Genomic DNA, 22462 nt, shown 5'->3' with positions numbered 1-22462 from the left:
TCGCGTAATGCCCACCATGTATCGTTGTCCCAGTGGCCTTAGACTACCGCTCCTAGGTACCCAATTGTCATGGTGGATCTTGACTTGCGAGCCGTCCCCTATACGCCAGATCAGGCCATCAATGAGCAGGTCACGTCCGTGTAATATGCTCCTGAATGTGTACGATCCCCCGTCCGAGCATGTGGCATCTAAGATTGATCTGTCGGAGTAATGCCTTGCCCTTAGAACCCTTCCACATAACGACTCTGGCACTTGTAGCAGGCGCCATGCTTGTTTGGCTAGCATGGCTTGATTGAACGCTTTGGGATCTTGAAATCCTAGCCCCCCTTCATTCTTTATCATACACATTCTATCCCAGCCGACCCAGTGCACCTTCTTATGACCATCTGCTTCGCCCCACCAGAATTTCGAAGAAATAGAAGACAGGTTCCCGCACATTTTCTTCGTGAGTTGAAAACTGCTCATGGTAAAAGTTGGTGTTGACTGGAAGCCGGACTTGACAAGCACCTCTCTCGCCACCTTAGACAAGCCTTGACCCTTCCATCGAGATACTTTTCCTTTTGCACTCTCCTTTACGTACTTGAACGTACCGTCCTTGGATCTCCCAACCACCGTGGGCAGGCCCAAATACCTCTCACTCAGCGCCTCCTCTATTATTTGCAACACCTGCTTGAGCTCATTTTTATCATCATCCGATGTAACCTTGCCAAAGAAGACCGCTGATTTTTGTAGGTTAACTTTTTGACCCGAGGCCACCTCATAATCCAGCAGTATATGGCGCAAAGCCTCGAAGTTCTCTCTTGATCCCTCCACAAAGACTACACTGTCGTCAGCGAAGAGCAAATGAGTGACAGTTGGTCCACCACTCCCAAAAGAGACCCCCTTGATGTTCTTCTCCCTCTGAGCATCTTTCAGCAATGCAGAGAAGCCTTCTACACAAAACAGGAAAAGATACGGGGAGAGAGGATCTCCCTGCCGGAGCCCTCTGGTGGGATGAAATCTTTCGGATAGGCCCCCATTTAACTTCACCGAGAACGTCGCTGTTTTCACGCACCTCATAACCATCTCTGTCCAGTGATCGGAGAAGCCAAATTTCAGCATCATTTGTTCTAGGAAGTCCCACTCCACCCGGTCGTAAGCCTTCATCATGTCCAGTTTGACAGCACACATAGGTTTCCTCCTCTTCCTTTTCCTAATTGCATGCACACATACATACACTACCAGAACGTTATCCGTTATAAGCCTGCCTAGCACGAATGCACTCTGCTCTGAGATCATGAACGGAAGAACCACCTTGAGGAGATTGGCCAGTGCCTTCGCCGCAATCTTATAAAGCACGTTGCATAGGCTGATGGGGCGGAACTGCGCCAGCAGCTCCGGCGCCTTCACTTTCGGAATCATCACAATAATCGTGTCGTTGAAGCCATTTGGAGCCGCCGTCCCCGCGAGGAAATCACGAACTGCACCACACACATCCTCCTTCACCAGCGCCCAGTGGCGTTGGTAGAACATGGCCGGGAGGCCGTCCGGTCCCGATGCTTTAGTGGGCCCCATTTGGAAGAGGGCCTGCTCGATCTCGTCATCGGTGAAAGGAGCCCCAAGTTTTGCATTCATCTCATCAGTCACTGCTCCTTGAATGTGTTGCAGAACCCTCTCCCCATTCGACGCACCCTCAGAAGCGAAGAGGTGGGCATAGAACTGAGCGGCCATCTTCCTCATCCCATCATCGTCCATGCACTCCGTCCCATTTTCTCTCCTTAGCACCTTGACTGTGTTCTTTCTTTTTTGGTGTGAGGCTCGGTTTTGAAAGTACTTTGTATTTTGGTCCCCCTTCGTTAACCAATCTACCCTCGATCGTTGCTTGTAATACACCTCTTCCCTCTCGTAAAGCTCATGCAGTTGGTCTTCAATCTCCTTTATCTCCTGTCTATATCCCGTACGGGCGGCCCTCTCTTTCGCATCCACCAAATGTGCCTTAAGGTGCGCAATTTGCCTCTTTATGGAACCAAAAACCTTTCAACTCCACTCTTGCATGGATCTCGTCGCCGCCTTTAAACTGTTAAACGTTGTTGCAAGTCGCCCTTCATGCTGATTGGCTGCATGAGCCACCCCCCATGTAGCGGCTACCATGGCCTCGTAATCCTCATGCCTCGCCCATGCTGCCCCGTACATAAAGGATCTATGTCCCCGCGCACGAGATTCCCCCGCCATCACCAACGCTTTAATGATTAGCGCTTGATGGTCTGATTCTTCAGTCATCACATGTTGCGCTTCGACAGACGGGAATAAATGCGCAAAGTCACCATTACACGTCGCCCTGTCCAGCCGTACCTGAATATTATCTCCATGCTCCCTCTTGTTATCCCACGTAAACGGGTACCCTGAGAAACCGAGATCCGCCAGCCCGCAGTCGGACAAGCAGTCTTCAAAGAGCTCCATTTGTCTCCTAGGTCTTGGGTTACTACCCTGCTGTTCATCCTGTTTAAGAGCTTCATTGAAATCTCCCGCACATAGCCATGGGAGGTTGTCTTGGGCACTAAGATATCGCAAAATCTCCCACGTCTTCGTTCTTTTGTCGATGCAGGGCTCCCCATAGATTCCAGTGAATCTAAAGGAGGCACCATCACACACGATCGCCGCATCGGTGTAATACTGGCACCACGGCCTCACTGTTACTTCAACATGATCCCTCCACCACAGCGCTAGTCCTCCACTCTTTCCCTTACAATCCACCGCTACCCCTTTACTGAACCCCAAGCTCCACTTAAGCCTATCCATCGCCCCTGATCTCTTTTTAGTTTCTGATAAGAACACCACCGCTGGGTTGTATGACCTAATCAGGTCCCGTAGTTCGCCTACTGCCGAGTCCAACCCCAACCCCCGGCAGTTCCAGGCCAAAATGATCATCGCTCCCGGTGGCCCTGCTCCCTGGCAGGGTCCGCCGATAAATCGACCTGCTCTTCGATGCGATCAAACACGGAGGAAGTCTTCTGTCTCGTGTCTCGGATAAAGGATTCATCACCATCCTGCTTGTCACCCTCCCCTTTGGGCACCCACATCTGTCTCGGCCTCCTCTTTCTTGAATTAGGAGCACCATGGGGATTGTCTTCCCTCCGTCTCCTCTCCTCATGATCCTGCCTAGGTTTCCTGACATAGTGCCCCCTCCTCCTCTCTGTAGGGTAGTGTGGGTGATATCCATATCTGCCATCTCCACCTCTGCTGGATGAGCCTCGCTCCCATTGGCCTCGCACATGATTCTGCTCACGTTCGACATCCCTCTGCCTCTGACGTTCCTTGAGCTTTTCCCTCAGATCTCTCTCTTTCTTCCTTTCTATCTCATGCCCGAGATGTCTTTCTTCTGGCCATTCTCTTCTATACCTGTCCTTGCTGGGGGAGTCAACTACCCCTCTCTACTCGATTCTGCCCGCCAGTGCGTGCATTCACCGGTCGATCAAATTCGGCGTTCAGGTTGCGTTTCACTGGAGCATCCCGTCCGCGAGCATGGCCGTCCTGCTCCCTGTTATTTCCATCCGATTGTGAACTCATAAAACTGTTGCTAGTCGTGATGTTGTTCTTTCCTCCCTTGGTCTCGTTCTTAGAGCCAGTGCTCCTACCTGGTGAGGCTCTCAGCCCCCCATTGCTCCGCTTTATTTACAGGAGGCTCGCAGCATCCATTCACATGCACCAATCTTCCACACTCAAAGCAGAAGTGTGGAACCTTTTCATAATGAAAATCAAACCAGGTGCCCACTTTATCCTCCTGAGAGGTCTTGAGGACGAAACCATGGACCAGGGGTTCAAAAAGTGAAATCCTAGCTCTAACCTGCAGTTGGTTTCCTCTGGCCATCCCATCTTTATCGACATCCACTTTCACAACTTCACCAAGCCAATTTCCCATTGCTCTCATATTCCTTCAACGCCAGCACATTGAAATCATATTACCATGGTCCACTGTTCATAGCATGCTTCCAGTCCCCTTCACTCCCAAAGTGGACAACGAAGATGTTGTCGCCCATGTCTCGGAACCTTGCCTCATGATGGAGCCCCCAAGCCTTATGCATCGTTTTCTCTAGCACCGTCCTGTTGAGGGGTCGCGGAGAGAAAGCTTTCCCAACCACCGACCACTTCAAGTTCTTGGGCAAGATCTGATCTGGTTCCTCGAAGACGAAACCCTCCGCCTCCTTGTCTAACATCACCATACCTCCCAGTCTCGTAGAGAGGCTTGCAGCGGGATCTGGCGTTTTGCACGTGATCGGGGACTCTGAGGATCCCCCGCTTGCTGCTTTCCCCGGGGTCGCTGTCGCCACCGGGTTCGCCTTTGCCGCCGGTGTCACCGCAGATTTCTCCTTCGCCTTCTCCCCCATGGCAGCGCCGCGTAGGGGAGAGAGGCTACACCAGTCCGCGTCGAGGGAGGCGCAGTTGCCGCCCTAGACACCACCGTAAACCACACCACCCCCGCCGCCAAAACCCTAACCCTAGCGCTGGCAGCAGATCGCCTAGCAATCGCCTGTCAGTCGCCCGTAGCGTTTCAACGCGTGGTGGACCCAAACCCAGGCAGATGTGTGCCTTGAAATAATCATCATACATGACCCGATGACCGTGTCTAATCTCTGTCGGAATCAATCAGATTTCGCCGGTTCACCTAGAATAAATTTCACTTTTTTATTAACAAATCTGTTTTCTCTTATGCACAGGACAGACGAACATCATCACATCACAGTGGTATACAAGCTTTTCACACAGAGTTGCGCTGAATTAATCTAGAACTTGTCTATTGAAACACCGTCCCTGACAACCTCGTAGGCGTCGCGATTCCGGGTCTTGTTCAAGCCTGCGCAGAAATGCACCTTGGAGGCTTCCGTCCTGACGGCGGTCACCTTTATCCAGATGAGGATCTTGGTCTTGATGCCCTCCACCTCCGACAGCTTCCCCTTGTTGAGTTTGCCGGTCACGCAGGTGAAGAACCGGAGCACCAACGAATCCTTGTAGCCAACCTCGCACGCCGACGCGATATGCACCGTGAGCTTCTTTGTCTCCTCGTCGAACTCGTAATTGGTCGCGTCTTGTGGGAAGAGGCCCATTGGAAGGTCGTATTCCTTTAGGAGTTGAGGCAATGGTTTCTGCATTTTTCCTGAAACCAAAATGGTTGGTTACTTTCTTGCTCGCATGGCCACACAGACCGAGGGAGATGAAATCATGCGTAGTGTGCCTTTTGAACCAGGATTAGCAAAGCTAGGGAAGGGTACCTTACCTTTTATTTTGTTGACCATCCATTTGGCTCCATCTCCCATGCTGCTTGATATACTCTGAATCAAAATAGCAAATGGTTTATGGAGTCAGCAACTCAGCACACAAGAAAGAAAAAGGAACTCCTTACTAGTTCCCATTACCTGGAGACATAGCAAGCAAAAGCCACCCAACACAGAATCTTATGGAACCAAGATATTTATGCAAGGCTTTATTCACTCGAATGCTGCATGGTCAGGGAGGTGAGGTCGGCATCCATAACAGGACAACAACATTCTACTCCTTCCGTTCCTAAATATAAATTTTTCTAGAGATTTTAATATAAACTATATATGGATGTATATAGACATAGTTTAGAGTGTAGATTCATTCATTTTGCTCCCTATGTAGTTCATATTGGAATCTCTAGAAAAATTTATATTTAGAAACCGAGGGAGTAAATGACAACACAGAACACAAATACACAATAGCTCTGATCTATCTCAAGTCAGACCGTTCTTCATCCTGCAAGTAAAGGCCCTACACATATGGGCTACCAATGCAAGGAGGGTATTTCAGAGGGCAGCTTGAGCTGATTAATCCCATCGGATACAACAGGGGAGGTATTTGACAAAAAACTACTACATTAGGGGTTCCCGTCCCATTGAACTACCGCATTCAAAAAAATGACTGATAACTACCAATTTTTTTAATTTTGTGACTAAAAACTACCACTTTTGAAAAATGCCCAGTTTAGACGATTTAAACGTGTTTATGACAGGCAGAACCCACCCGTCAAGGCTGACATGGCGGCAAAGTCAACTACGTTTGTTTTGACCGTCAGGTTAACCGTTATGACAGGTGGGGCCCACATCAACCTTCTTCTTCCTCCTCTCACTCTCTTTGGCATTTCATCAAACATCTTATGTGCATGGGAGGAGAGCAGGTGAGCTCCGGCCCACCACGGACGCGAGCATGCTCATCCAGCTGCTCCTGTGTCGATTGGGAGGAGCGGGTGAGGAAGCCAGGTACATTCCGCGTCGGTGGAGCTGAGCACGAGCGCCGGGTCCACGTCGCCGGCCGACTTGGTGGTGCGGGTGGTGCTCTGGAGCAGTGTCGCCAGCCTCGGGCATCTCGACGAGAACGGCTGCGACATCAACACGCGCCACGGCGTCCTCACTGTCCGCGATCGACGCAGCGCCCTCATCTTCAAGGTAAAACGGTCCCAAAATCATTTGTACAAGGTTCACATCCACCCTGTTCGTCCGGCTTGTCTTGCCACGCGCCCGGACAGCGTGTCATGGCGCTGGCACGCCTGCTTCGGTCACCTGCACGTCGACGCACTGCAGCGGATGGCGCGGGCAAGTATGGTGCAGGGGCTGCCGGGCATTGAGTCTTCGGGGGAGCTCTGCCAGGCGTGCCTCGCCGGCAAACAACGCCGAGCGCCATTTCCCCAGGCGGCCAAGTTCAGAGCGGAGACTCCTCTCGACTTCGTTCACGCAGACCTGTGCGGGGCAATCACGCCAGCAACACCAGGAGGGCGGCGCTACTTCCTGCTTCTGGTGGACGACCACAGTCGCTATATGTGGCTCACCCTGCTGTCTAGCAAGGATGAGGCAGGCATCGCCATCAAGAGGTTCCAGGCGCGTCCTGAGGTGGAGGCACGATGCAAGCTGGGCACGCTGCGCACTGACCGCGGCGGAGAGTTCACGTCCTCGTCACTGGCCGAGCACTTCGCCGCCACCGGAGTTCAACGTCACCTCACAGCGCTGTACTCGCCGCAGCAGAACGGCATTGTCGAGAGGCGCAATCAGACGGTGGTGGGCATGGCGAGGAGCATGATGAAGGCCAAGGGCATGCCGGACTACTTCTGGGGAGAGGCGGTGACTACGGCCGTCTATCTCCTGAACCGCGCGTTCACTCGCAGCGTGGACGGCGCAACCCCGTACGAGCTCTGGCACGGCAAGAAACCGGAGGTGAGTCACCTGCGAGTTTTTGGGTGTGTGGCTCACGTCAAGAGCGCGCAGCCCAACCTCAAGAAACTGGACAATCGAAGCACGCCCATGGTGCTCATCGGCTATGAGCCTGGCACCAAGGCGTATAGGGTCTACGACCCGACGAGTCGCCGCGTGCATGTGTCCCGCGACGTCGTGTTCGACGAAAACGCGAGCTGGGACTGGAGTGGCGAGGCAACAGGCACGGGCGGCACGTTCATCGTCGACTTCGCCTCATATGGTGACCATGAGGGGGACAGCGCTGCGCTTGTCAGCCCGTCGCCATCGGCGCCGCCCGGAGCTGCTGCGGGGTCGCCCGCTCCTACCACGGCGACACCCACCCACGACAACTCTGCAGCAGATTCACCAGCGACGGGAAGCGCGCCACCTGCCCATCCAGTCTGGCAGGACGTGCAGTACGCGACCCCGCCGCCCTTCGAGCTGGACATGTTCGACGACGACGACAACCCCGACGCCGTGCACCGTTTCCGTCGCATGGATGATGTGCTCGCGCACGACGCGGCCAAGGGCGGAGGGCAGAGCACCTGCTCCTGCTGCCCGAAGGAGAGCCGGCGACGTTCGCAGAGGCCGAGCCCCATGCGGCATGGCGGGCGGCGATGATGGAGGAAATGGCGTGCATCGAGTCTAACCAGACTTGGTCCCTGTGTGATTTGCCAACAGGTCATCAGCCTATTGGATTGAAGTGGGTCTTCAAGGAGAAGCGGAACGCCGCCGGCGAGGTGATCAAGCACAAGGCTCGCCTCGTGGCGAAGGGCTTTGTGTAGCGCGCCGGCATTGACTTCGAGGAAGTGTTTGCGCCGGTGGCTCGGCTCGACTCCGTACGCGTACTTCTCGCCGTAGCGGCACAGGAGCGCTGGGAGGTGCACCACCTTGATGTCAAGTCAGCCTTTCTCAACGGCGAACTTGAGGAGGAGGTATATGTGGTGCAGCCCCCCGGTTTCGAACTCACCAGTGCAGCGAACAAGGTGCTCCGGCTACACAAAGCACTCTACGGACTGCGTCAAGCGTCGCGGGCCTGGTATGCAAAACTTGGCAGCAGTCTCCATGCCCTCGGCTTTGAGAAGTGTCCGTCCGAGCACGCCGTGTACACTCGCACCGGAGCCGGTGGCCGTCTCCTTGTCGGCGTATACGTGGACGACCTGATCGTCACTGGTGCATCCACAACGGCTGTCGTGGAGTTCAAGCAGGAGATGATGTCTCTCTTCAAGATGAGTGACTTAGGCTTGCTGAGTTACTACCTCGGCATCGAAGTGACTCAGCGGCCGGGGCAAATCTTCATCGCGCAGTCGTCCTACGCCGGCAAGCTACTGGAGAAAGCCGGCATGGAGGATTGCCATCCCGTGGCCACTCCGATGCAGCCACGGCTCAAGCTAAGCCGGAAGGCCGGCGGGGAGCGCGTGGACGGCACGCATTTCAGGAGTGTGGTGGGGAGCCTCCGCTACCTCACCCACACTCGACCGGACATCACCTACGCCGTTGGCTACGTCAGCAGGTTCATGGAGGAGCCGACAAGCGAACACTGGGCCGCCGTGAAGCAGCTGCTGAGATACATCGCCGGCACGCGCCAGCTGGGATGTTGCTACACTCGGCAAGCACGCGGCACGGAACTCGTCGGGTATAGCGACTCAGATCTTGGAGGGGACGTGGATGATCTCAAGAGCACCAGCGGAACCATCTTCTTCCTCGGAGGCAGCCCGGTGTCATGGCAATCTGCCAAGCAAAAGATCGTCGTGCTCTCCTCGTGTGAGGCAGAGTACGTCGCCGCAGCGGGAGCCACGTGCCAGGCAATCTGGCTCAGGCGGCTGCTCGGGCGCGTCGACGGCGCCACCAAGCTCTGCATCGACAACAAGTCAGCGATAGCGCTGAGCAAGAATCCTGTCTTCCATGATAGGAGCAAGCACATTGAGCTGCGATATCACTTCCTTCGACAGTGCGTCGACAACAGCAGCATCGACGTCCAGTACGTGCGAACTGGTGACCAGCTCGCCGACATCCTCACGAAAGCTCTCGGACGGATTCAGTTCCAGGAGATGCGCGATCGTGTTGGAGTCATCAGGTGCCAGCCACCCTAGCTTAGGGGGAGTTTGTTGCACAATAAGCTAGGATAGCTAGCATGCCGTTTTCAGTTTCAGACTCGCGTTAGCTTTCTTCAGTTAAAGTTTCAGTTAGTGTCTTTCGTCAGGTTAGTTAGCTGCTCCCGCGAGACGCGTTCTGTGCGATCCGCGGAGCGATCGTAGGGCGCCGTGGACCGAGTGCTCGATCATGGGATGGCACGATCCAGTCGGGGCGCAGGATCCGCGGCACGTTTACTTCTGTTGAGGAATAAAAGGAAGGAAAACAGAAAAGCAGCTCAGTTTTATCGCTGCGCAAAATCTCTCGTGTGTGTTGGTTTTCAGAGAGTTGAGAGGCGACAAGGGAGGGGGAGCCTCCTCCTTGTTGGACCCACGCTTGCTGGCTTCGATTTGACGTGGACAGGCCAGCCCATGTGCCCGGGCGGGGCGCCCCCAGATTTTCAGAAAACACTCACGGATTTGAAAAAACGTTCCAAATTTTTAAAAATGTTCACAAATTCAAATAAATATTCATGAAATTCAATAAAAAAGTTCATGAATTTCAATTATTCCCAAATTTCAACAAAAGGTGATTGATTTAAAAAATGTTAGCAAAGTTCAAAATTTGTTCCACAACTTTAAGAAAACAATCACGAATTTGGAAAAAATCATGAATTCAGAAAAAGTCATGATTTAAGGAAATGTTCCAAATTTTTAAAAATATTAATAATTTCAAAAGATTTTCACAAACTTTAAATAAGTTTCTGATTTAAACAAATATTCACTAATACAAAAACTATTTGCAAGCTGAAAAATAAAAAGGAAAAAATAAGGGCAATTCCTAAACGGCACTTAAGGCGCCCATTCTTTCAGTGTATGCAAATGGACGCAAACACCCTGTTAGGGCATTTCCCGCTTTTGTGTTTTGGTGATGATGATAACTCACCTTGTGGTCTAATCGTGTGCCAAGTTCTTCAAGTACTCTATGTTGGGTACAAGACGATTAGGCATTCCCTCCAGACGGAAAAGATCGAAGACGATGTTCTCTACGTGTTTAGAGCATCTCCAGCTGTTCGGCCCCCCAGGGGCTTGAAATAGCGCCGTCTGGGGGCGCGCCGGTGAAAAAGTCAGCATGGGGGGGGGCTCGGGTTCCCGGCCGCCGATTTCGGCCCACTTTCGGCGTAAATTGGCCCACTTTCGGCGCAAATTGGACCGATTTAAGCCCATATTCGGCGTGCTTCGCCACAAATTCAACAGAAGCTATTTTTATCACATAGTTCATCACACAAATCAATACAAATCAATACAAATTAAATAGTTCAATAAATAAAAACTCATATTTCATCACACGTTGAGCTAGGCGTTGCCCTTCAGCCTCCATGGGTGCTCCACCAGAACGTGCTGTAGTTGTTGATGCACCTGTGGGTCTCGGATCTCCTGACGCATATTGAGGAAGGTAGTTCAGGTTACCGGTAACTGGTGATCAACTGGGGCAAGAGGACCCTGCCTGTAATATGGTTCAGTGCCAAACACTCGCTTTTCCTGCTCGCTCTCGATGATCATGTTGTGCAAGATGACACAACAAGTCATGACCTCCCACATTTGATTTTTCGACCAGGTCTGAGCGGGGTACCGGACAACAGCAAATCGAGATTGGAGCACACCAAATGCCCGCTCGACATCCTTCCTGCAAGCCTCCTAGCACTTGGCAAAGTAGGAGTTCTTGCCTCCTGGCACATGGTTTGAGATAGTCTTCACAAATGTGGACCATCTCAAATAGATGCCATCTGCTAGGTAGTATCCCTTGTTGTAGTGGCGCCCATTGACCTCGAAGTTCACCGGAGGAGCATGACCTTCAACAAGCTTGGCGAAGACATTCGAGCACTGCAGTACGTTGATGTCATTGTGAGTTCCTAGCATACCAAAGAAGGAGTGCCAAATCCAGAGCTTCTGTGTGGCCTCTGCCTCAAGTACCACACTGCAAGCTCCTTTCACGCCTTTGTACATCCCCTGCCAAGCAAATAGACAGTTTTTCATGCCCAATGCATGCAGTCGATGCTTCCAAGCATCCCAGGAAATTCTCTTGCTGCATTCTGTGCTAGGATCCGAGCAGTGTCTTCGGCATTGGGTGATCACAAGTATTGTGGTTCAAACACTACCACCACTGCCCTGCAAAACTTGTACAAACAGTCAATGGTCGTGGACTCGGCCATGCGTCTATAGTCTTTCGATGAGTCACCGGGAGCTCCGTATGCTAGCATCCTCATAGCTGTCATGCACTTCTGGAGTGAGGTGAATCCAAGTGTGCCGATGCAATCCTTCTTGCACTTGAAGTAGCTATCGAACTCATGGATGGAATTCACAATCCTAAGGAAGAGCTTCCGGCTCATCCGACAACAGCGCCGAAATACTTTCTCGCCGTGGAGTCGAGCGTCGGCGAAGTAGTCGGCATAGAGCAAGCAATAGCCTTCCAGTCGATGCCTCTGCTTTGCCTTCAGCCGGCCCGGCGCCGAGCCACCTCGCCGTGGCTTCGCATTGCTCGCGAACAGGCCGGCCAGAGCGGTAAGGACCATGAGGTGCTCTTCATCCTGGGCGTCGGCATCAGCTTCCTCCTCCAGCAGTGCCGCGAACGCCTCCTCGTCGTCCGAGTCCATTGCCGAGCAGACAAATCGCCGAACACCTGGCAGGAGTGGTAGGCGCGCAGCCGTCGGTATCCCCTCCCACGTGGCCGGAGCACCGGAAAGCTCGCCCAGGAGCGGGTCGAAGGCTGCCGCGGTGAACCCTCTCTTTTCCGGTGGGGGAATAGCCTTTCTAGCGGCGGTGGGTAGGTAGGCGGCGCCGAGATCGGCACGCTAGCGGTAGGGCGTGCACGGGGGGGGGATCTGGACGTGCAAGATGATTTTTCGCCTGACAGTGGTGACCCAAGCGCGGTTTTTCCTTTCGCCGGAGCCCTCAAGCACCCCCAGTGCGCTGGGTTCGGTCTGGGATCGCCAAGCCAAAATATGGGCTGAGCGGGCGGAGTTCGGCGTCCAGGGGGCGCGACTGGTTTTTTTGGCACCGGCGCTAAAAAACTTGCCCTGGGGTGCCTGTTGGGTGCGCAAGTGGAGATGCTCTTATTTCTTTGGTCATAGGAAACCCGTACTATTAAGAGGGAATCCACATCGGAAGGTATTGGGTGAATCATTGCGCGTACACATCTCTCTTCACCCACTGCTCCCTTCTGTTAGAGGAGAGAGAGGTCCCCATTTCCTTCCAAACTAGTGGTTTACTTTCCAAGTGGTTGTACCGCTCGTTTGGGCGGTTGTACCACCTGGCCAGCTCAACCGACACAACCACCGCTCCAGGGGTGATACCCTGGGGTTTCTGCTCCCAGGTACATGCCAAACGGTTGTACCGCTGCCCCCGGGCGGTTGTACCGCCTCTGCTCCGGGAAAACCTTGGGGTGCTTCATGGGCGGTTGTACCGGCCAGGAGATACGTCTCCAACGTATCTATAATGTTGGATTGTTCCATGCTATTTAATTATCTGTTTTGGATGTTTTATATGCATTAATATGCTAATTTATATTATTTTTGGACTAACTTATTAACCTAAAGCCTAGTGCCAGTTTCTGTTTTTTCCTTGTTTTTGAGTTTTACAAAAAAGAAATATCAAACGGAGTCCAAACAGAATAAAACTTTCGCGATGATTTTTCTTGGACCAGAAGACACACGTAGGACTTGGAGATGAAGTCAGAAGAGTCACGAGGAGGCCACAAGCCTCCAGGGCGCGCCCCTGGCTTGTGTGCCCCTCGGAGCTCTTCTAAGCCTAATTCTTGGCCTATAAATTCCCAAATACTCCCAAACGACCAGAAGCGTCCACCAAAATACTTTTCCGTCGCCGTAACCTTCTGTTCCAATGAGATCCCATCTTGGGGCCTTTTCCGGCATCTTGTCGGAGGGGATTCGATCATGGAGGGCATCTACATCAACTCTATTGCCCCTCTGATGAAGCGTGAGTAGTTTACCACAGACCTACGGGTCCATAACTAGTAGCTAGATGGCTTCTTCTCTCTCTTTGATTCTCAATATAATGTTCTCCTCAATGTTCTTGGAGATCTATCCGATGTAATCTTCTTTTGCGGTGTGTTTGTCGAGATCGATGAATTGTGGATTTATGATCAGCTTATCTATGAATATTATTTGAATCTTCTCTGAATTCTTATATGCATGATTTGATATCTTTGTATTTCTCTTCGAATTCACTACACCACGGTAGAGCTTACGTGACACATTTTTGTGGGCAAAGGTCCAATGATCTCCACAAAATAACTGCTAGCATAAGTTTTAAGTTTTGTCTTCGGATCATGTGTCGGCAAAGGTACGTCATCGTGGACACACTAAGAGTCGGCAATCTCGTAGCATCAATGTATCTGTCAGTAATTGGTTAATAACATGCTATGTGTCGGCATATATGTGGACCTTGACAGTTTTTCAGTCGGCATAGATGGGTACTTAGCGACTTAAAATGTGTCGGTGTACACAGGGTGTAAGGACACAGACTAAGTGTCGGCGTAGGTAGACACGTGTCAATGGACTGATGGTTGGAAACTTGTGGCGCGCGATTTAGGCGCGAGGGGGAAATTTCCGGGTGTTCGTGCAAAATATCCTCCACCCTCGTGCAAAATATCCCCAACTCCACGACCCTAACCTGTGCCTGCCGCCGCCGCCCTCGTGCTCGATCCACAGTCCTGCCGCCGGCCTCGCGCTCCACCCCCGTCGTCAAGCCGTCGTCTCGAAGCTCGCACTCCCCCGCCCCCGAGCTCCACCCCGACATCCACCCGTCCTTGCACTCCGCCCCCCTCCCCCCGAGCTCCATTCCGAGATCGAGCCGCCGTCCTCTCCAGATCTAACTGCCGTCCTTGCCCCCTCCCCTGACATCCTGCCGTCTTCCTCCCCAATCCCCGTCCCTGCTACTACAGGGGCTCCATCTCCGGGCTCCCGTTGCTGCCACACCTGCTGTTGCCGGGGCTCCATCTCCGGGCTCCCGTTGCAGCCGGATCTGCTACTACTGGACCTGCTGCTGCTAGGGCTCCATCTCAAATCGAGGACATTCACCCCATTCCATTCCCCACTTCCCTGCCGCCGCCGCCCTCGCGCTCCATGCCCCCATCCCTGCCGTCGCTCCACCGCCTACGTCCCAGCCGCCCTGCCGTCGGCGTCACCCTCGTCCTTGCCGCCACCGTCCTCATGCTTCCCTGCCGCTGCCGGGGTCACAGCCATAACTCGACCCCGAGCTCCGTTTGTCCGCCGTCCCCAACCCCATCCCCCTCCTGCCTTCCTCCGAGTTACAACAACGACTGCACCCCCCCCCCCCCCCCCCCCCCCCCCCACACACACACACACACACACACCAATGGTGGGATCCCCGATTTGTTTTCTTTGCTGTTGTTCTTCCAGCCGTGAGTACCACCATGTGTCAGTAGATCGAATTGCTAGTTTGCTGCAACTTGAGAGTTGTACCGTTGGTAGCTGCGGGAGTGGTTTGGACATGTTGTTGATCTGAAGCAAGACCTGATTCCTGCTCACTTAATCTGCCCCTTTTTGTTTGATAATATGGCGTAGTATTACGAAGATTACTAGTTGGATCCGTATACCACTGAGCAGCAAAAAGATTATACATTGCTTTGTTTTATTTTCTAATTCGTTGCTCAGATCGATGGTTAGATGGACATGGTACTTTAGCTCCGGAATTCTAAGCTTGCAAGTTTCTGAATTCTAGGTCTGCACCGGTATCATGAGTTAATCAGATGCGTGTCACCAGCTATAGTGATGATATTGCCATCATTTTCCTGTACAGAGAGCAGTGCCTGCTACAATCAAACTATAGTTGCATTATTCTGTGCCAATCAGTTTACAAAAAAAAAATTGTCCTCTCAAACTAATGTGTTGTCTTATTTTCTCACTTTGGCTGGTACAGTGATACCCATCTAATTGCAGTCGAGGGGATATGTGATAACTTGAAACTGAGCACAGAACGTTCTTTCTTGGTTTGCATTTGGTGTAACCCCCCTTGATTGTTCTTTTTCCTCTGTCTTATAATCCTCTGATTGTCAATCCAGTCATATATTGATGATGTATTGATCATTGTTTATCAGAAGTTTTCTACACATTGCTGCTGGATAGAGCATCTATTGCAACTACAATTGGCGATATCTACACAGATCTATACATAAAAGATAATAGGAAGTAAGCTTCTATAGTGTGACGTAGAGGTATTGGCCATACACCATGAATGATAGAGGTTGTGCAGCTGATATTCATAGTTTAATTACTTTTTCCTCCAAAGAGATACATATTTTTAGCTATAATGTGTTACCTTGCTGACAGTACATCGATATATTCTCCAATCTGGTTCAACTATGCCTATACTCTTTAGTTTTATGTTGATGTTTACACTCTCTTTCTTCTGGTCTGGAGTCTTGTATTTTTTTTCTGAGGTGTGTACTTCACTTTTATGTTGTATACACAGGTATTTTCAGATAAATAAAAGCAAGAACATTAGAGAGCATGCTGGGCCCTGAATTTGGAGAATCTAGGCGTATATCTGTACAATATTGTTGAGGTAATTTTGAATTTCTCAAGCTTGGTCTGGGCTTATGGTGCTTAGTTTTTCAGTTGGTTTTGCCGAGCAACTGAAATTTCCAACTACTTCTATTAGCATTATTGCACCTGATCATGGCTGATTCTGCACTATTCCCCTTCCTTGATCTATTCGTGACACATCTAAATTCATTTGTGGATCCTTACTCTGTAGTACGGGGACCCTGAGGTCCTTGGAGCCACACACGTTGCCACATGTTAATTATCTTATCGATTGGCGTTAGTAGGAGGTATCGAATATAGATGGACTATCTTCGTTATTGAATTGGCGTTAGTAGGAGGTATTGAATGTAGATGGGCTATCTTGGTTTTTGAATGCTAGGTTGTCGGGCACTTGGGATGATGATGTATGGCCAGGGGTAGGCAAGCTCCCAAACTTGCACGAGTACCCTGACTTTTTTTTTTGAGAGTACCCTCACTGGAACTTCTCAAAACTGTCTACTGTATTAGTCTTGACGCCAATGGTCTTGATCTGCTTGAGTTTATAGTAATCAAACATGTGTATCCGACTATCCGTGCTACTTGATCCTTGCAGAAAAACAGAGAAAAAGAGGGGCTCTTGTAAGAATCTTGTACTAACTTACGGCTGTGATCCTTGCCGAAAATGCGGCAGTAAGGACAAGCCAACAAAGAGGATCTCTGCAATGAAAGGTCATGGAGCACCCATATTTTCAATGATGTAGACTAAGGCGTTGTGTTGGAGCTGTCTTCGTGACTAGCAAGAAGTGGATATTGCAGTTTGTGTTTGTCCTGAAGCATATTTTGTGCTTCCAGGGCAGGCATTTTTGCCTCTGTTTTTCTAGCTGCCATTTAGTTTGCGCCAATAACCTAATATTGCGATGGATAATATCTATGGAGTTGTGCATAATAATTCTGGAGTGCCACTTCTTTTTTGTAGCTAGCATGTAGCCGATTAAATTCCAGCCTAGTTCATAGCAGGTTTGAGTAGATATGTAACTCACTGTAGAAAGGTATTCACGCTAAGATGCCTGTTTAGAATGGAAAAGATGGCTAGTTTGTTGCAGGTTTGAGCAAACTAATTGTAGCCTATTATCCCCATTAGGGCTGTAAGCTGTAGGAAGATGAGGACTTCAATCTTAATAATGGCAATCTGGTTCAAGAATAAGACAGTACTTCAATCTTAATAATGGTGGTACATGGTGGTTTTATGAGATGTTCGTGTTCATTCTCGTGATGGCCTAATATTCCCTGAACATCATTTGTGCATTTGAAAAGTTCATCCATTAAACTTACCAAGGAAATAACTTGCAGTCCCTCAGCCTACTTTCTAATTTGATTTATGGTAAGCCGAGTTATCTATATTATTAAACACAATTTTCCTTTTCACAGGTTGGTTGATACATGTATGCACATTTTTCAGAGCAACGTGCAGTGGAAGAAGCAGCCTGTGAACTGAAATAGTTTGCATTGGAAACAAGTGCTATGAGTATGTTATCATTTGATTACACATAATCTGTACAACCCCTGAAGTATTTTCCATAGTTCTCTTTGGAATCCTTTTCTTTTTTGATGAAACACAAGTGCCCCAAAACTGATTTTCCTGTCATTTAGCTATATTGATCAGATGATATTGAACTAGAAACACCAGTACATAGACTAAGTATCACACATTAGAGTAAACCAAATGGCAAGCAAGGAAAATGTGTCACACATGACACTTCAGTGTATCTGAAATTGTAAAACTTATTTGTGAGCCATGTTTGGCTGGAGCTTCATGTGTAGACATTTTTTGGACTTCCTTTTTTGCAATAAAGATTGTGTGCTATGATTTCATTATAGTTCTATTATACTTAACCTCTATAATGTTTCATTTGAATGTAGAATACAAGGATTTCATCAATTGCCTATTAGAAGACCTATTAAAAAGTAACGATTATTTTTGTAAATCAAGGATGAAAAGAAGACAACTGATGTGCAAGGACGTGCAGGTACTACAACATATTGCATACAATAAGCTTTTTTGTTTTTGTCTCGGAAATATACATACATCATTTGAGTGTCCACTAGAGCGCCAAATTTTTGCCTGGACTTATAGCATCACTAGATAATGTTTCGTGTCTTCTATATAAAACTGAAATCCACATACTGCAGTTTTAAAATTGAAAATATAAAAATCACATGATGTTATCTGATGCCCACATACATTCCTTAGGAATTAGCATAGATCAATATGTATACAAAACTAAAGATCACATGGCATATACAAAACTTCACCATACTGCAGTTCTTTTTGTCTGAAGCTGTACATTTTGGTTCTACTTCATCAGATAACATGCAGCCATAATTATTTTTTAAATTATTTTCAAACTATGAAATGTGCAAAATTGTTGGGGTACACCCATGCATTTTCTCATATCTACACGTGAGTAACACATCACATGTTTGCAGTCACATTCAGTTTGAACGTATGAGAATTTGACCCAAAGCCTCAGGATACCTATGAAAATTTTCTCGATATTGGTAATATTTCCTATGAATCCACTTTGGCGTAAAACATTTGAAAAATGTCTATGTCTTAATTAGGTGTCAGTACGAAATGATATTTGCACTTTTGTCAGATATTAAGTGAGCATAGTTTCATTATTCGCTTATCATTAAGATCGTGTGGAATATTTTCAGGTACTCAACCACCTAGTGCGCATGGATGTGATGACTTCGTAGTCTTATGTAGCATTTGGCCGTTTGTAGTATTTCGGACTAGCCAACTTGTAATCATGAATCTTATGTGCGTTCTACCATTTGGTGCTTCAAGTGTTCTGGAGTAGAAATCTTGTGGTCATGGATGTGACTTTTAAGTTTTTTGGACCATTTCGTGTTTCAACTCTTTTAGAATAACAAATAGTGGTCCTTTTATGTGACTTGTGTTTCTGGACGGTGGTCAAGATGGCCAAACTTTGCTTTGTCAATGTTGTCTTGTTTTTGAACTTGTGATCAATATATATGTATGTTTGTGAACATATTATCAATGTTTGTGAACATTTGAGCATTGTGTAATATTTGAACATGAGCAATATCCAATTGTTGTTTTGGCTGTACACCATCTTACTAGCAATTTATGTGTTGGGAAAAACATTCCAACTGAGAAAGTGTCGCCAAAGGTACACCCCATAGCCATGCAGAGTAAGTGTCGGCAATGGTGAAGACCTTTCTAGACAATTTAAGTGTCGGCAATGGTGAAGACCTTGCTAGACAGGTTAAGTGTCGGCATAGGTAGGGTGTACATTGGCTAATCATGTGTCGGCATAGGTAGGGTGTGCACGGACAGTCCATCTGTCGGCGTATGTAGGGTGTACATTGACAGATTTTCTGTCAGCATAGGTAGGGTGTATGCTGACTAAAAAAGTGTCGGCAAGTGAACTTCTGTCGGCAATACCTTTGCCCACAGCAAGTCCTCCGACTCTTTTATCTTTTGTCAGCATATGTGTTAGCTACAAGTTATGTGTCGGCAAAGGTACCATATGCCAACAGATAGATGTGTTGCCAAAACTTGACCGTGGTGTAGTGATTATTGGTTTGGTTTGGCCAACTAGATTGGTTTTTCTTGCAATGGGAGAGGTGCTTAGTTTTGGGTTCAATCCTGCGGTGTCCTCACCCAGTGACAAAGTAGGGGTAGCGAGGCATGTATTTGTATCGTTGCCATCAAGGGTAAAAAGATGGGGTTTTCATCATATTGCTTGAGTTTATCCCTCTACATCATGTCATCTTGTTTAAGGCGTTACTCCATTCTTATGAACTTAATACTCTAGATGCATGCTGGATAGCGGTCGATGTATGGAGTAATAGTAGTAGATGCAGGCAGGAGTCGGTCTACTAGACACGGACGTGATGCCTATATTCATAATCATTGCCTTGGATATCGTCATAACTTTGCGCTTTTCTATCAATTGCTCGACAGTAATTTGTTCACCCACAATATTATTTGCCTTCAAGAGAGAAGCCTCTAGTGAAACCTATGGCCCCCAGGTCTATTTTCCATCATATATTTTCATATCTATATACCAAAAATACCTTGCTGCAATTTATTTTATTTTATTTTATTTTACGTTTTAGTAATCTTTGATATCTCAAGGTTCAGTGACGCTAGGGTTGTAGAGATATTAGTATGCGGAAACCCAAAAGTTGTTCGGAGTCCCGGATGAGATCCCGGACGTCACGAGGAGTTCCGGAATGGTCCGGAGGTGAAGAATTATATATAGGAAGTCCAGTTTCGGTCACCGGGAAAGTTTCGAGGGTTATCGGTATTGTACCGGGACCACCGGAAGGGTCCCGGGGGTCCACTGGGTGGGGCCACCTGTCCTGGAGGGCCCCATGGGCTGAAGTGGGAAGGGAACCAGCCCTTAGTGGGCTGGGGCGCCTCCCCTTGGGCCTCCCCCTGCGCCTAGGGTTGGAAACCCTAGGGGTGGGGGGCGCCCCACTTGGCTTGGGGGGAAGCTACCCCCCTTCCCCCTTGGCTGCCGCCCCCCCTTGGAGATCTGATCTCCCAGGGCCGGCGCCCCCGCAGGGGTCCCTATATATAGTGGGGGGGAGGGAGGGCAGCAGCACCACAGCCCCTGGCGCCTCCCTCTCCCCCTGCAACACCTCTCCGTCCCGCTTGTGCTTGGCGAAGCCCTGCCGGGATCCCGCTACTTCCACCACCACGCCGTCGTGCTGCTGGATCTCCATCAACCTCTCCTTCCCCCTTGCTGGATCAAGAAGGAGGAGACGTCGCTGCTCCGTACGTGTGTTGAACGCGGAGGCGCCGTCCGTTCGGCACTCGGTCATCGGTGATTTGGATCACGGCGAGTACGACTCCATCAACCCCGTTCATTAGAACGCTTCCGCTCGCGATCTACAAGGGTATGTAGATGCACTCCTTCCCTCTCGTTGCTAGTAAACTCCATAGATTGATCTTGGTGATGCGTAGAAAATTTTGAATTTCTGCTACATTCCCCAACAGTGGCATCATGAGCCAGGTTTATGCGTAGTTTCTATGCACGAGTAGAACACAAAGTAGTTGTGGGCGTCGATTTTGTCAATTTACTTGCCGTTACTAGTCTTATCTTGATTCGGCGGCATCGTGGGATGAAGCGGCCCGGACCGACCTTACACGTACACTTACGTGAGACAGGTTCCACCGACTGACATGCACTAGTTGCATAAGGTGGCTAGCGGGTGTCTGTCTCTCCCACTTTAGTCGGATCGGATTCGATGAAAAGGGTCCTTATGAAGGGTAAATAGAAATTGGCATATCACGTTGTGGCTTTTGCGTAGGTAAGAAACGTTCTTGCTAGAATCCCATAGCAGCCACGTAAAACATGCAACAACAATTAGAGGACGTCTAACTTGTTTTTGCAGGGTATGCTATGTGATGTGATATGGCCAAAAGGATTGATGAATGATATATGTGATGTATGAGATTGATCATGTTCTTGTAATAGGAATCACGACTTGCATGTCGATGAGTATGACAACCGACAGGAGCCATAGGAGTTGTCTTAATTTATTGTATGACCTGCGTGTCAATGAAAACGCCATGTAATTACTTTACTTTATTGCTAACCGTTAGCCATAGTAGTAGAAGTAATAGTTGGCGAGACAACTTCATAAAGACACGATGATGGAGATCATGATGATGGAGATCATGGTGTCATGCCGGTGACGAAGGTGATCATGCCGCGCCTCGAAGATGGAGATCAAAGGCGCAAGATGATATTGGCCATATCACGTCACTTTATGATTTGCATGTGATGTTTGTCATGTTTACATCTTATTTGCTTAGAACGACGGTAGCATAAATAAGATGATCCCTCACTAAAATTTCAAGAGACGTGTTCCCCCTAACTGTGCACCGTTGCGAAGGTTCGTTGTTTCGAAGCACCACGTGATGATCGGGTGTGATAGATTCTAACGTTCGAATACAACGGGTGTTGACGAGCCTAGCATGTACAGACATGACCTCGGAACACATGCGAAACACTTAGGTTGACTTGACGAGCCTAGCATGTACAGACATGGCCTCGGAACACAAGAGATCGAAAGGTCGAACATGAGTCGTATGGTAGATGCGATCAACATGGAGATGTTCACCGATGATGACTAGTCCGTCTCACGTGATGATCGGACACGGCCTAGTTTGACTCGGATCATGTATCACTTAGATGACTAGAGAGATGTCTATCTGAGTGGGAGTTCATTAATTAATCAGATGAACTTAATTATCATGAACATAGTCAAAAGGTCTTCGCAAATTATGTCATAGCTTATGCTTTAGTTCTACTGGTTAAGATATGTTCCTAGAGAAAATTTAGTTGAAAGTTGATAGTAGCAATTATGCGGACTGGGTCCGTGAACTGAGGATTGTCCTCATTGCTGCACAGAAGGCTTATGTCCTTAATGCACCGCTCGGTGTGCTGAACCTCAGCGTCGTCTGTAGATGTAGCGAAACATCTGACATACACATTTTGATGACTACGTGATAGTTCAGTGCGTAATGCTAACGGTTTAGAATTGTGGCACCAAAGACGTTTTT

The 22462-nt window shown here is 49.1% G+C and overlaps 3 protein-coding genes and 1 long non-coding RNA gene across 5 annotated transcripts; 1 reads left to right on the top strand and 3 right to left on the bottom strand.

The window, feature by feature from the left end:
• Positions 1 to 2016: 2016 nt before the first annotated feature.
• LOC141042900 (uncharacterized) lies at positions 2017 to 2778 on the bottom strand. Its single transcript, XM_073511813.1, has one exon. It carries the CDS (start codon positions 2776 to 2778, stop codon positions 2017 to 2019), a length of 762 nt encoding a protein of 253 aa, XP_073367914.1.
• Positions 2779 to 4760: 1982 nt separating this feature from the next.
• On the bottom strand, positions 4761 to 6433 carry LOC109736979 (uncharacterized protein At5g01610-like). The gene is made up of 4 exons (XM_020296196.1): positions 6259 to 6433; positions 5391 to 5428; positions 5252 to 5306; positions 4761 to 5131 (listed from the first exon to the last, which is right to left on the bottom strand). Exons 1-4 carry the CDS (start codon positions 6431 to 6433, stop codon positions 4761 to 4763), a joined length of 639 nt encoding a protein of 212 aa, XP_020151785.1.
• A 4991-nt stretch (positions 6434 to 11424) lies between these two features.
• LOC109736980 (uncharacterized) lies at positions 11425 to 11946 on the bottom strand. The gene has a single exon (XM_020296198.1). The coding sequence runs from the start codon at positions 11944 to 11946 to the stop codon at positions 11425 to 11427; it is 522 nt and encodes a 173-aa protein (XP_020151787.1).
• Positions 11947 to 13919: 1973 nt separating this feature from the next.
• Positions 13920 to 18807, top strand: LOC109736977 (uncharacterized). 2 transcript variants are annotated; one of them, XR_002226488.4, is made up of 5 exons: positions 13920 to 15545; positions 15803 to 15895; positions 17284 to 17380; positions 17776 to 17882; positions 18574 to 18807. It is a non-coding gene; the product is annotated as an uncharacterized lncRNA (long non-coding RNA). The 2 variants fall into 2 exon arrangements; XR_012204908.1 differs by having other exon boundaries at positions 13950 to 15519.
• Positions 18808 to 22462: the final 3655 nt, after the last annotated feature.

This window comes from Aegilops tauschii, chromosome 3, assembly GCF_002575655.3.
Source record: "Aegilops tauschii subsp. strangulata cultivar AL8/78 chromosome 3, Aet v6.0, whole genome shotgun sequence".
NCBI lineage: Eukaryota > Viridiplantae > Streptophyta > Magnoliopsida > Poales > Poaceae > Aegilops > Aegilops tauschii.
The sequence above is the reverse complement of the archived record's forward strand: the minus strand, read 5'-3'. Positions and strand labels throughout refer to the sequence as shown.